Source organism: Drosophila grimshawi, unplaced genomic scaffold (assembly GCF_018153295.1).
Source record: "Drosophila grimshawi isolate 15287-2541.00 unplaced genomic scaffold, ASM1815329v1 contig_1148, whole genome shotgun sequence".
NCBI lineage: Eukaryota > Metazoa > Arthropoda > Insecta > Diptera > Drosophilidae > Drosophila > Drosophila grimshawi.
The window spans coordinates 349,897-363,431 of record NW_025062646.1 but is presented as its reverse complement, the minus strand read 5'-3'; the positions used below and the strand labels follow the sequence as shown (position 1 = coordinate 363,431).

The 13,535-nt window shown below is 37.1% G+C and overlaps 1 protein-coding gene across 1 annotated transcript; it reads right to left on the bottom strand.

The window, feature by feature from the left end:
- Nucleotides 1-7,451: 7,451 nt before the first annotated feature.
- On the bottom strand, nt 7,452-12,014 carry LOC116806033 (homeobox protein Dlx1a). The gene is made up of 3 exons (XM_032741812.2): nt 11,501-12,014; nt 8,348-8,542; nt 7,452-7,831 (listed from the first exon to the last, which is right to left on the bottom strand). The coding sequence occupies exons 1-3, from the start codon at nt 11,793-11,795 to the stop codon at nt 7,464-7,466; spliced, it is 858 nt and encodes a 285-aa protein (XP_032597703.1). The 5' UTR covers nt 11,796-12,014; the 3' UTR covers nt 7,452-7,463.
- Between the last annotated feature and the right edge of the window lie 1,521 nt (nt 12,015-13,535).

The following is a 13,535-nucleotide window of genomic DNA, read 5'->3' as shown; positions in this document are numbered from 1 at the left end:
TCCAACCCGGAAGTGAATGCTCACGAATGAGACCGCGACATCTCCATCAGACGCAATGACTTCGTCAATGATGGCCTCTTCCAACACAGATAAATCTCCGTGACTGAGCATGACCCTTGGGAAGCCCACGGGCAACACAGCCACCTTTACCTTTTTTGCCATGTCTGCATAGGACAGGCGAGGCTCGGTGGGTGTCGGCGAGCTGGGCTTCGTGGCCGCTGCACGCGATGTGCTTGGGCGCAGGTCCAGATTATCTGCCCCATTGTTCTTCAGCACCTTTGCGGCTGCCGAGCCGCGGGCAGCGCCCACAACCCCCGGGCACATCCTCTTGAGGGTGGCCACCGGAGGTGTGAGACTGCTGCTCCGCCTTTTCGAGGCTGGCGCGGGTGCTGCAACCTCCTCCCTGGGCTCTTTGGCCTTTTTCAGGGCTTCATCGGGGTTGAGTCCCTGCTGGAGGTACCGGAGGTACCACTTGACCCTTGAACCGCAGAGATTTCTCCGGTTCGGGTCATCCAGCCCACCGGGTTGACCCCTTGGTGGCAGGAGCTCTCCCTTCCTCTTTGGGCGCTGAGCGCCTTGCCTCGCGCTGTTCGGTGTTGGGTGCGGTGGTCTGAGTGTACCAGCCATCGGTCTCCCATGCCTCACAGCCGGAGTTTCTCGTGCCCGTGGCACTCTCCTATTTGTTGCTGGAGCAGCACGGTGTGGAGGATTGTCTACCACACGCAAGGGTCGTTCTCCGTCAGGGATATGACCCTCTAATTGTCTTGCGACAAGTTCCGCAGGGAGATCCTGCGATATCTTTATATATTGTAACTTTTCCATGGAATCCCACGAGCTGCGGAGAAGTAAGTGTCCGCCCGGGCAGAGATCCGCAATACCCGGGTAAGGCTGAATTAGAACAGACGGTCGCCATTTGCCTGAGCTCACAGTTAAAGACTGGGCTAGTTTTAATCCGGGCCCCCAGCCAGGCTGACTCTCGGCACGGTTCGAATAACGCCTTAGTCCGGCCCGGAGTGAGATGAGGGGGTAGGATGTGGTAGGTAGTTTTGTGGGGAGATAGGGGGATGTGTGAGGCTATACTTTAGAAGGCGGCGACACAAGCGCCTTGTCGGTGCGATCGGCATAATCGCACCCGCTGTTTGTCCGGGACTGCTTATTTACGAAAAGTATCGTATTATTCGCAGCTAACCTCCCCGAGGGGAGGCCGTTCGCTATCCTCAACCCGCGACCCGCCTGGTGGCCTCAGCTCAGCCCCATCCGAACCAGCCCACAAGTTCTCAGACCAGGAATATTTATATATTATTATATAATATATATTACATGCCTGCGTACTTAACACAGAATAGATTGGGGAGATGTGATCTCTCCAAAAACATTATTCTGTTGTAGGGAGCTGGGAGCATCCCGAAAAATGAGGGAGAATAGCTATGGGCTATTCGTAAGACAACGAGGTGTATGATAGAGTCTAAGTCTTATAGCGTATGCCGAAAGGTTAAAAATTTGTAGGTGTTCTGAAGCATGATGTTGGCAGATTTTTACTAAGAGAGATCGGTGATGCGAGAAGAATCAATAGCCCAAATAGTGCAGGCTCAGCAGAAATACGAGGCATATTAGGACAGAAATTGAAAAAGCGGATATAGTTACCAATCACTCGGTCATTCCCGGCTGCTACTTATTAATTATTGATTTTTAATTGACTTAAAAATATTTTTTGCTTTTGCAGATAAATCAGCTGACTCAAAACCTCCTGATGATAATAGATAACTTTTATTTATATGAAAATAAAAGTACGAATATGAAATATTATTTCAAACTTTTTTGCGGATATGCCTCTTCTAGCACTGAAGCAACGAATAACCAAAAATTATGGACAACGCTTTATAGGTTTGTAGTCTAGTCTAAGTTATACAATAAGAACAATATTCAAACAATTTTCAGAAATTGACCTTTGCAATTTATTGCAGCTGGCATAAAAAGCAGGTATGCGTTCTCTAATATAGAGAACTCGATTAGAAACTTTGGTAACATTTTTTTTTTTGCGCCTTCTGTTTTTGATCTAAAGATCATATATCCTTTATTAATGAAGATATTTGATAAGCATGTGACAAAAATGTCCAAAGTTATAAATTGAAAGCAGAACATAGAGAATATATTGTTTATTTTATAAATTACCATTATTTAATTATTCTAGCTTTTAAATACTTTATAATTTGAGAAAAAACAAAGACTGACAATGAACTTATATACCTTATTCATTCAGATTCTTTCTTCTGCCTGTTACATATTTATTCAACTTCAAATCTTGCAGCTTGGTCCTTGACTATCGCTAGTTGGGTCAAAACTTTAAAAGAACGGAGTATGAAGGACTATAAAATAAGAGAAAATTGCATAGCAATCGATATCGATATGCATTGTTAAGTCGCTAATGAGACGCTAAGTCAAAAACCCAATTGAATAGCGTTTCTTTTATTTATATTTTTTTTTTGTGAAAAATTATGCATATGCTTGGTGGTTAGTAACCTGAAACAATGTTTAACTTGACCAGTGGGCCTAGTAAGGAATTAATTTTTCTTTCAAACGTAGGAGAATTGTCATTTTGTCTGCTCCGCCAAAAAGTGTGATTTTTTTAGTGAGTGAGTTCCACCCCAAATTTTATAAATTTGCTTAGTGCTTAGCCCCTCAATATTATCATCTATCTGAGTACTCAACTTAACGCATTAAAGAATATGTCTCCGACCGTATAAGAAGTAAATATATATAAATCATGATCAGCATTATTAGACGAGTTGATATAGCCATGTCCGTCTTTCCGATTCTTTTGTTCATTTTTAATTCGGTCAATTGTACCATCGTGCCAACCGGATCAGACCACAATATCACTGAAACAATCGGTCAAAGATATGTTGTAAGCTATGGGATCGAGATAGACGTAGACATAATATATATAATTATATATATTATAGCTTCTCAAAGGTGATATATTCAATTCAAATAAAATGTACAAAAACATGACATTTCGAACATCGGATTGAAATGTCAGCAGACTAACTCCGGTATATGAGGGTGTACCCTCCGCGTCCCTAATGTAAATATTTAGTTTAGAAAAATAGCTTCACCTCTACTTATTATTTCCAATTATAATGTTTGCAATCTATTTTATTTAAACAGTTTGGGATCAAGTTGGCTTGCATCACGTGTATCCGACGACTACTTCTCAACAATTAAACACATCGCTCAAGTCTTAGAAGTCTGTACTTAATGATATCCTCAATTATAAAAATATGAATGCGATAATAACTGGACTTTGAAGTAAAAAATATAATTACACGAATTATATAAAATATAATTTTATAATGGGCTTAACTGGATCCTCTTTTTTATATTCCAATAAAAATAAAACATGTTTTAATAACTTTCATAACATTGTATTTGCCTTTTAATTGCTTTTATACATTATTTTTATATTTATTGCTAACAAATTGAACTCAATTGTATCGTATATTAAAAGAGAGTGTGGGTGGTAAATGTGTGTGTTGGCAAAGTGCTCGGCGCACGGCGCTCCACCCACACTCTCCAACGAGCTGCAACGGCTATTTATAAAATCGTCCGATTGACTCAGCTTGGCCATAACGTGAAGGAACTTTAAAAAAACTCAGCTGACGTCTGCTATAGTAACAAAAAAAAATGTTGATAAGTAATACCAATAAGTAATCTCATCTGATAACAGGTGCCGGGTGGGTGTAGCCAATAAATAACAATCCTTAATGAAAGTTCCTGGTAATTTACTTTACAAGTTTTGCAGCTTTACCTCTAAAATTGCGGAAGATATTAGCTTTTGAGAATTTGGGTGGCAAGGGGTGGCATTGGGCGTGGCCAAAAAAAATATTAGAGGACGTTCCCCTAGTCCAGCTCAGCCTATTCTTAAACCTGCGATTTTGGAACTGGTAAGACACAAGAGAGAACTGCGTTGCCGGTATTTGCGCTTACGCAATCCGCTGAATCTGAGGCACTTCAAGTGGGCTGCACTACAACTGAGAAAGATTTTGCTTGACACTAAGAGTCAATATTTGTAGGATAACCTCCGCAATGACGATCCCTACAGAAATCATAGATTAAATTTGTATAAGGCAACACGTTGTGTCAAGCGGTAGTCATGGATTTGGGATGATGATGGAATGCGACCGAATCCGAATGAGCTACTGAGGCGGTTCACGTCTTTTGCGCTTGCGACACCCAGCCAAATACAGAAAACTGATTAATTTTTAAATGTAGATCTCGATCCCGTACAATCATAATTATCGCTGATGATGAGGTTCGCTTGTAGATTCGCAGGCTAAGGTCCACTAAAGCGTCTTTGCTAAATCCTAAAACTGAGTTGCTAATCCTCTCAGAGAAAAGGGAGTGATGTTCTTGGTGCCGCTTTTCAACTCCATGATTTGCATCCACCACTTACCAACTCCGCGGAAGTGTGCAGCGATTGCGATGATTTCCAAACCTGTCAAGCTGAAGAATCTTGCCTCGTCATATCGATTGATAAGCTTGCTGTCCAATATCTCCAAAATATGTGACAAAATATTTCTTTGAAGATCACCAGTTTAGCTTTCATCATCACCATGCTACACCAGAGCAAGCTCACCGATTATTACAGTATGTTCTCGAGGCCATGAAAAATAAATAGTACAGCTCTACCGTCTACCTGGATATCCAGCAAGTGTTTGATGGCGCAACTCCCTACTGCGATCGACGCAGTATTTACTTCTCAGGTCTTACCTGCTTGGTCGTCATTTTAGTGTAGTGTCCTTAAACCTGCCCTGCACACATTGTACACCGCGGACTTGCCGATTATAGTAGCCAGAAGCTCGCTGTTTGCCACACATGCAGATGACACAGTGTTCCTTTCCAACTTCACGAGTGTTTGAAGAGCAGCTGCGATTACACAGAGGTTCTTGGATGGTTTCTGTTCTTGGGCTAATCGGCGAACCATCTGCGTCAATGGGAGCAAGTCTCAGCATTGCACGTTTACGATCAAGAATGGTAACTGTCCAATCGTCCGACTCCACAACATGGGCATTCCTCAAGAGAATCATTTTCGCATCCTGGGTTGTATACCCATATCTGAACAGGAAACTTACGTGTCGTAAAGTAAAGTCAACTAGTTGCTGAAGTCAAACTCAGCATATGTAGCAACATTCGGGACGTAGCTGTAAAATGTTTTATTAGTAAAGTCCATCTCTCTGTTTATGTCATAGACTTTAATCTGTTATATAATTATTCATTTCTTGCTAAATTAATGTTAGTCTTTCAATAGGTAGATCAATGTCTCCTATAGAAGTGCTAAATTAAACAAGAGAGAAAATTACAGTCGGGTGTAACCGACTGTGATATACTATGATACCGTAAGTAATACCATCTGATAACAAGTGCAACAGAACAGATCCACTCTGTAGCCAAGAAATACCGATCCTTGAAGGAGATTTTTAGTAATATATCCTCCAAGTTTGCCAAGTTGTTGTAGATTGTGAATTATCAGGGCAGTAGTTGGCGTGGAGGACGATCTTTGTGATCTACCTTTCAAAAGGCACTACTTGCACTTTACACATTGGACTCAAGCATATATATAAATATAGGACTATGAATAAGATGAAACTAGGACTATGAATAAGATGATTGGTCTGACTACTTATGTATACAGCTATGCTGTATATATATATAAATTAATCGAGTCCTCGAGGTTTTTAATAAAAAAAACCAGTTTGTTCCGCTTGAATGTTTTATTAATACTGAATTTATAAACTTTAACTTATCATAACTAAACCTCGGACTGCTGCTTCTGCTGATCGTTGCGACTTTGTCGCTGACGCCTTGATTGCTGCAACTTTGTCGCTGATGATGTCAGTTATCCGTTCTGGGTCCCACGATGGTCTTCTCGTGGGATCTGCTGACGGGGCGCTTGTCCATTCGCCTTAGCTGTGATCGTGGGCTCATCATATTTCTGTCTGAGTCCCGCGTTGCTGAAAATATGCTGACGGGGCGCGCGTGTTTTATGGAATTTGTTCGAGTGCATTGACTTTGGTTATTCGTAGTGTTTGCTTATTTATTTGAATGCGTTGGTTTTAGTTATTTGTAATGATGGATGTTAACTTATATACATATACATATACATAATCAAACCAATCATCTTATTCATATTCTTAGTTTGGTGGATTTGCCAAAGCAAAGAATTCAACCAAAAGCTTATCTTAAGAGAGCATATTAAATGCATTTGAAGTAACATCCGAACCGGTGTTCGCTAAACTACATCGATCTCAACAGCAGGAGTATCCGGTACTTGCTCCAGAAGAAACCTCACATGCTAGCACGCCCTGTTGGCTGTCTGGAAATGAAATTGGCATCCTCTAACGATGAGTAATACAAGCAGCTGTTGACACGCCGATATCCTAACCTAATGAAACCGATGGAACAATGAGAAGTAGACCCAGTCAGCAAGTTTCCAGCCATCAGCCTTCTCCACATTCCCTTTGCTCTCCATTGGGAGGAAAATCCACACCATCACCGGACAACGCAGTACCATTAAGTACGCATGACGGAGGGTGAATGACGATAGTTAAGCACAGAATGATACTTCGAAAAATAAGTACGAGTACGGCATACTCGATAAGATCCTCTGGCATCAATATTATTCGGCGTGTCCAGCTTTTATCGATGGAGCCCCGACAGTGGGACGTACTTAGCTGTATTGGCACTCATCATAATGTTGATCAAGATTATGGATACCTTATAGGCGGATTCCACTATATCCAATATTTCGAACGTTCACGTTCTTTACATTTCGCGATTCCATGAGTCTCCGTTATCGTTTACCTGTGAGTGGTAATATTACCACTTAATTTAAATCAAACAAGTTATCGGCTTACTTTAATTTAATTAGGTAATGATTTAATTTCTATTCTGCTTTTGGAATTAAAAAATTATACCAATTCAATAAAATATAAATCACATAATATAATAAAAAATCGTTTACTTTTCATGAAATATCAACTATTTGTGACATTTTCATCAACACGAAGTTCAATAAACCATTGCAAAAAAAATGCACATTCTGTAGACATACTCACATACATTTATTGGCTTTATTTTAAACATTGTAATTAATTTAGAAAAATTCCAAAATTTGAATACAGCACCTGCATGGGCGGCGTTTTGAAAGGAGTTGCCAGCAATCAACTCTTCTAATTCGGTAAGTTTATAACTAACATTTAACTCTTAGATTTATATTTATAAATATTCTTAAATTGCCAAAAAAAAAGAATATTTCAATTTTGTTTTTAATTTGGTGATCCATGCGCACTAGAAATGTAAAAAAAAATTTCGAAATAAAAAATTCGGAGCTGTGTGATTTATTTAAATTTATTTTAGCTAGTTCTTTACATTATTATTATTTAATGTACATTTATTTGAATGAGTTACGATTGAAATGGTTGTAGGAAGCACAATTGGGGATCAGAATAAAAGGTGGGATAAAGATTTGAATAAGTAGATGGTTTGGATGCAGTGGATGAAACCGTTGAAAAGTACATGTCAAATTTATATAATCCATGCCGTTGGGCTATTTTACGTCGTGAAGTCAGCTGCTTCTTCCACTTTGTTCGACGATTTTGGAACCAAGTTTTGATTTGCACTTCTGTCAGGGACAGCGATTTTGAGAGTTCGGTACGCTTATTGACGCTAAGGTATTTGTCCACTTTAAACTCATTTTCTAAACGTTCCAGCTGTATTGCACTATATGCCTGTCGAGGCTTTCTTTCAGTACCTTGTTTTCTAAAACGCTTTCCTAAATAAAATCATTATACATTTTTTAACAAGTTAATTACAGTGAGCAACAATATATTAACGTACTTTCACAAAAATATGGTTTACCCAACAAGAAAAAATTTTCAATAATGTATGGGTGTTTTTTTTCTTATTAATTTGCCTTTTCTGACTTGTAATATTTACAAATGCTAGATATAGTTAGTAACAATGCATAACTTTATTGAAATATATATTCGATCCATTTTTAATGGAATTTCATATATCATGTGGAAGTTATCCAATTAGTTGTAAATATCTTGGAAGACATATCAATAAAATTAAATTTACTCTCAAAAATTAAAAAAAAAAGCAAAAATTATTTCTCCAAACACGATTTCTTTAATTGTTATTAGCTTTTATTTCGAATTGACTAGACCAAGACCAAGTCACTCTGAAATATATTATATTAACCATATTTTTCCAAAGTCAAAAATTGCAGTGAAGAATAATTAACATTAATTAGCCTTTTGCCTAATGTCATGAGATTAATATTTACCTTGAACACTAATTAAGTGATGTAAATAAGGAGGCGTTGGTAATTTAGTCAAACATTGCAAATTTGGTGAGTTTTGAAATGATGCTGTAAAAGGGCTCGGCAAAATATCTGCTGTAATGAAATCTACGCCTTGCATATATGGAATCGAATGTGTAAGTACACTGCCTCCATTTGCCCAGCATTCTCCGATTTCACCTGCAATTGTAAATAAAAGACAAGGAAGATTATCTTTTAAAATCGAAACTTAACTTACACAAGAATAGAAAATTACTTATTAATAGTTCACATCAAACTAGAAACTGTTTCAGCAACTTCATAGTTGTCTTTCTAGCACCAGTTATCTCTACAATTTTCTGATACTAAAGAAAATAAATAAAATAAATAAATAAATTTAAATTTAGAGTCTAATTTATACATTCAAAAGTCCATAAAATGTAAAAAGGTTACATAAATTAAGCACGGGTAAAGGTTTCCCGTTAAAGGATTCCACCCATGTTATGAAGCCTTACCTGTACAACACTGCTTATTCTTGTAAAATGAAATCGTTTTTCCGCTATTCGTAGGATTTTAAATTCAATAATTAAAAAAACTACAAAGGAGGCCGGGAGAAATTTCGCAAGAAATTCACCTGAGGGAGGAAAGCCTGGCATTTGTACAGATAAACTTCTAGATGCAAAGATGTTGGCTAGTATCAAGGAAATTACAAGGTTATTGCATGATGATGATAATGATGCTGAAACAATGCAACCCTCCTCATCCAATTGAAGTGTGGTGAACTGCGAACTAAATGAGAATGATTTCTCGTTGTCCGAAGAGGCGGATAATAATTGGACGGTGGGTTGAAGTCTGTAAATGTCTCCAACGCCTCTGCAGATAATACTTCTCCGCAGTAGAGTAGCAATCGCCTCATGCTTCGTCTGTGGTGGCTGACATTGTACTAGTCCAAAAACCTAGCGTACGAAAGTAAGGTTTACGGGCCATGTTCTGAAAGTTACAAGTTCCTAACACCTCACCAGGAAGGTAGATACAAAAATAGGTACTAAAATCTCTGTTCTCTCGCGCGCACATTTATAGTTGCATGTAAAAAGTTGTCAAAAAAGAATGCCCTATTAGTAGGCCCACTCATAAGAAAAAGCCACCTTGGTGGATTGCACAACTAAACATCCTCAATATTGGATATTGTAGGAACATCTTTAGCACAGGAAAATCTCTCAATACCGATTGGTGCCATTATAAGTCTTTCCTGGCAATTAACAAAAAAGCCACCAGGCAAGCTAAGAGGAAATCATTGAAAATATTTTGCTTGGGAATTGAGTCTACCTCAAAAGCGAAGCTGAGGAAAATCCAATATAAAACTACTCTTACACTCCTCCCACTATTATCTAACAAAAAGTCTTAGAGCGTGTGTTTAAATTTCACCCCCTTGGAACTCTCTATGTTTCAAAGATTACACCTTAATAATCTTCCTAGACATTAAAGGTGATTTCATCAATGTCATTTCAGAACCGATGGCCGTAGCCTTATGACCCTAAAGGTTGACGTTCGATTCGTGGGATTGGTCAATCAATTGCTCATATGCAAGATTCTGAAATCTACACTAGAATTCCAAATGACATGTAAAATCAAAATAGGAAAACTCTCTATGCCTTATATCTATGTTGATATTATATCTATTTTTGTTTCGGTCTCTTATGACGCCAAAACGACTATATCGCACAACTATCGCCGAAATATATAAAAAAAAAATTTTAATAAAAATTTAATTTATCAATATATGCAGACCAAAAGATCGTCAGACCATTATATAATATAGCTGCATTGGACAATTGGAACAATCGGCCGAAATAAGTAATTTAATTTGCGGAATCAAGATGGGCGTAGACGAGATCTCCTTCTGTCCGTAAGTCTGACCGTCACAATGTCTATTTCTAAACAAACCCATCTATTTCTAATTATACTATTCGAAAGTGGCATAGTATATTGATTTTTATGTTCTGTGCCAAAGTGTAAAAGTTGGAGTGGTACGTGCACTAGGAGGCTCTCCTAGCCTATCGATAAAATCGATAGTTGCAAATCGATAAAGCCACATATCTCCCTCAATTTTAAAGATGCAGTCACCAAACTTGGTTGGTATGTTATTGGCGATGACATTCAAAGATTAGCATATGCCATGACCACTCCCGCTCCCCAAAACCGATAAAAGTCGATATCATCCGAAATTTAAGAACTACAGACCAAACGTTCCAAACTTGGAAGGTAGATTACCAGAAATCTCCCCCAACATTATTTTTCGGTGAATATTTTCCTTTGTTCCATATCTTTCCTAACATTTATGAATGGAACGCATTATTCCCATTAGGTAAAAATGTATATTATCCGTCTACTACATAATGCCACAGAATAAATCCGTATTCAAAACCCAAGTAAGAGTTATATAAGCGAATGAAATTAACTACAAGATACTAAACACAGCTATTAAATATATTATTCTTGTTTTATTTCCAAATTGATCTTTAAAAGCTATGTACACTCAAAAGTTAGCAGATATGCAAGTGCTCTCGTTGCTCGTGGCCGGCATAGGTACTGAAGTTAAAAAAAAAGGACTAAGGCAGCGAACACGTTACTTGAAAAATAAAGACATATGTGCCTATGAGTTTACCCGCATTCAAATATATCTGGTGAATACACACAGATAATTACGCTCGCTTCGACTATTATTATTATATATTATTTCAGCTTGTCACGCATAGAATGAATATATAACTATAACTTGGGTATTTCTCATTCGATCTTTATGAAATTTGTTCAATAAAAAATACTTTAAGTTTTATCATATATCAATCGGAAACCCAATCCTTTGGGACTTTTTCTTTTTTCGTAAATCGAAGTGTATCGATATTCGCGAAACACTGGCAGTTAGCGATCAAATAAAATAAATTTGATCTCAGCGTAAGAGAACTTATATTCCAAATTCTAAAATCATTTAGACGGATAGATTAAATCGAATCGACTGCTAGATACTTTTCCACAACTGCAACATGCCCTTTGTGTCAATTTTTATTGAGTTTAGGGTGTAATAATTAATTAAATTTGAATGCGACCTAGTAACTGTGGGCCTAAAATGGAATTCAGAAGCCTTCTGAGGTTGCTTACCTTTCACAAAAGTAGTGTCCGAAGTGTTCACTGTTTGTGTTATATTTTTTAGATGGGTATTATATTGTTTTCTACCATCTAATTGCGAGTCATTATTGGTACACAAGATATTTTCAATACTAAAAGAGACGGTTTTTTTATGCTTATTAGAAATCTCCTTGGAGACTGCGACGTTATTAGCTTTGTTTGAAGAACTGCACAATATTTCACTTGATCCAAAATTGCATTTATTTCTCATTGCATTCTCATTATGAGTTGTTCTGTACGATCTAGAATTGATGTACTGCCGATACATTTTAACCGCTTACAGCTTCACATGATTTGCCCATGACTAAAGTCTTAAATTTTTTATTATTTTTCCTTCCCATCAAATTATTTGAGCGCAGGTGTGAATTGTCCACAGCATCGTTTCTGACTCCGCCCAGATATTAGCACATTGGCTTCAAAGCCTCTGCTTCGGTGTACTGAGAACGACAATCCCGATAGCCTGCTCAAAATGACCAATCATGGACCAAGACGTTTTCATTCATGTCTTTAAGAATTGTTTTGGCTCGAATTTAGACCTATATGCATAAATGTATATGCAAGCATATATAGCTTATTAACATTCCGACAATTTGTTTGTTTATTTAAGAAGTGTTAATGATTTTCTACTATTCAACCAGTTTAGACGTGCCACTTCATTTACGTAAGTACGTATGTAAGATTATCAAAGTATTTGAGAAAAAACAGATTAACATATTACCAATTCAATTAACAGTTAGCAAGATGACTGCCGCCCAATTTCATACTTTTTATGTGTATTTTGTCAATTAGGTGTGAAAATTCAACATCATATATATGAAAAGACGATTCTAGTCGGTAGTGCTCGACTAGGTACATCATGTTCACATGTCATATCTGCATATTTATATTTTCTTATTTGTGCAAAAATAGTTTCATATAGTAAAATATAAATTATATTATAATAATAAATAAAAACCTTGATGTACAGATATTGTATTAGGCAACGTAGAATCGACTTTTGATATCGGTGACCTGATACAGAGAGAATGACCGATAAGGCCTTGACTCTTGAATATATGTATTTGTTGGGGGGAGATGATGTGTCCTGTTTCATTTAATTAAATTTTAACAAGCTTTCTATACCCTTTCTTAAATTTTTATTGGTTACAGGGTATACAAATGCTAAAGTATTTAGTTACATAAGCATGTAAATGTATTAAACAAATTTAAACAAGAGGCCGCACCCAAAACACAGCTATGAACATCTTAACGGCTCAATTTGTGTTTAAGTGTTATTGAGCAGCTTGTGCTCTTCCACATATCCACGTACACCTTAATAAATAAAGGCTGCTAACCAGTTCGGTTGAAGCACAAAAATATTTATCTGAACCAAACTGAACTAATTGTATAAATAAAAAGAAAAAGCAAAACCAATCTGAACTTAACCATTTAGTTAGCAGAACCATATCTTAAACTTTAAATTTGAAATCTTTAAAAAGAAAAAAGAAGTAAACATGATCAAGTAAAGATGGTTCTCTACAAGCTATCCTAATTAAATATGTTATTCTAGTTTTATTTCACACTAAAAAATAAATGACTAGAGCTCTAATTTCCAATGTACAGGTATCAAGGGGTAAAACAGCAAGTAAGAACACTGTAGCCGAGTGAGTCTACCCTGAACCGAACTGCTTTATTAACTTATTTCCTTTTAAAATTTTGCGTCTCATTTTGAAAGTTAAAATGAGAGTAATATTAATATATGTATATATCTATATATAAATATATCTATGTATATACCTATATATCTTCTCCGATCTTGATGAAGTTCACCCAGTCGATCATTAATATGCCGATATATATTAAACATAATACAGACGGACGAACGGACAGACGTAGATGGTTATATCGACTCGGCTGTTGATCCTTATCGATAAAATATGTACTTTGTGGAGTCAAAGATGCGTCCTTCTGCCTGTTACATAAATTTGAATAAAACCATTATACCCTTTTTACCCACTTTCAATAGGTA

Coding starts and splice junctions, on each gene's coding strand:
- LOC116806033 (XM_032741812.2), bottom strand. CDS start 11,795: ATGTATCGGCAGTACATCAATTCTAGATCGTACAGAACAACTCATAAT. Junction 8,543..11,500: donor GGACACTACTTTTGTGAAAG/GTAAGCAACCTC, acceptor TTACAATTGCAG/GTGAAATCGGAGAATGCTGG. Junction 7,832..8,347: donor TCACTTAATTAGTGTTCAAG/GTAAATATTAAT, acceptor GATTTTATTTAG/GAAAGCGTTTTAGAAAACAA.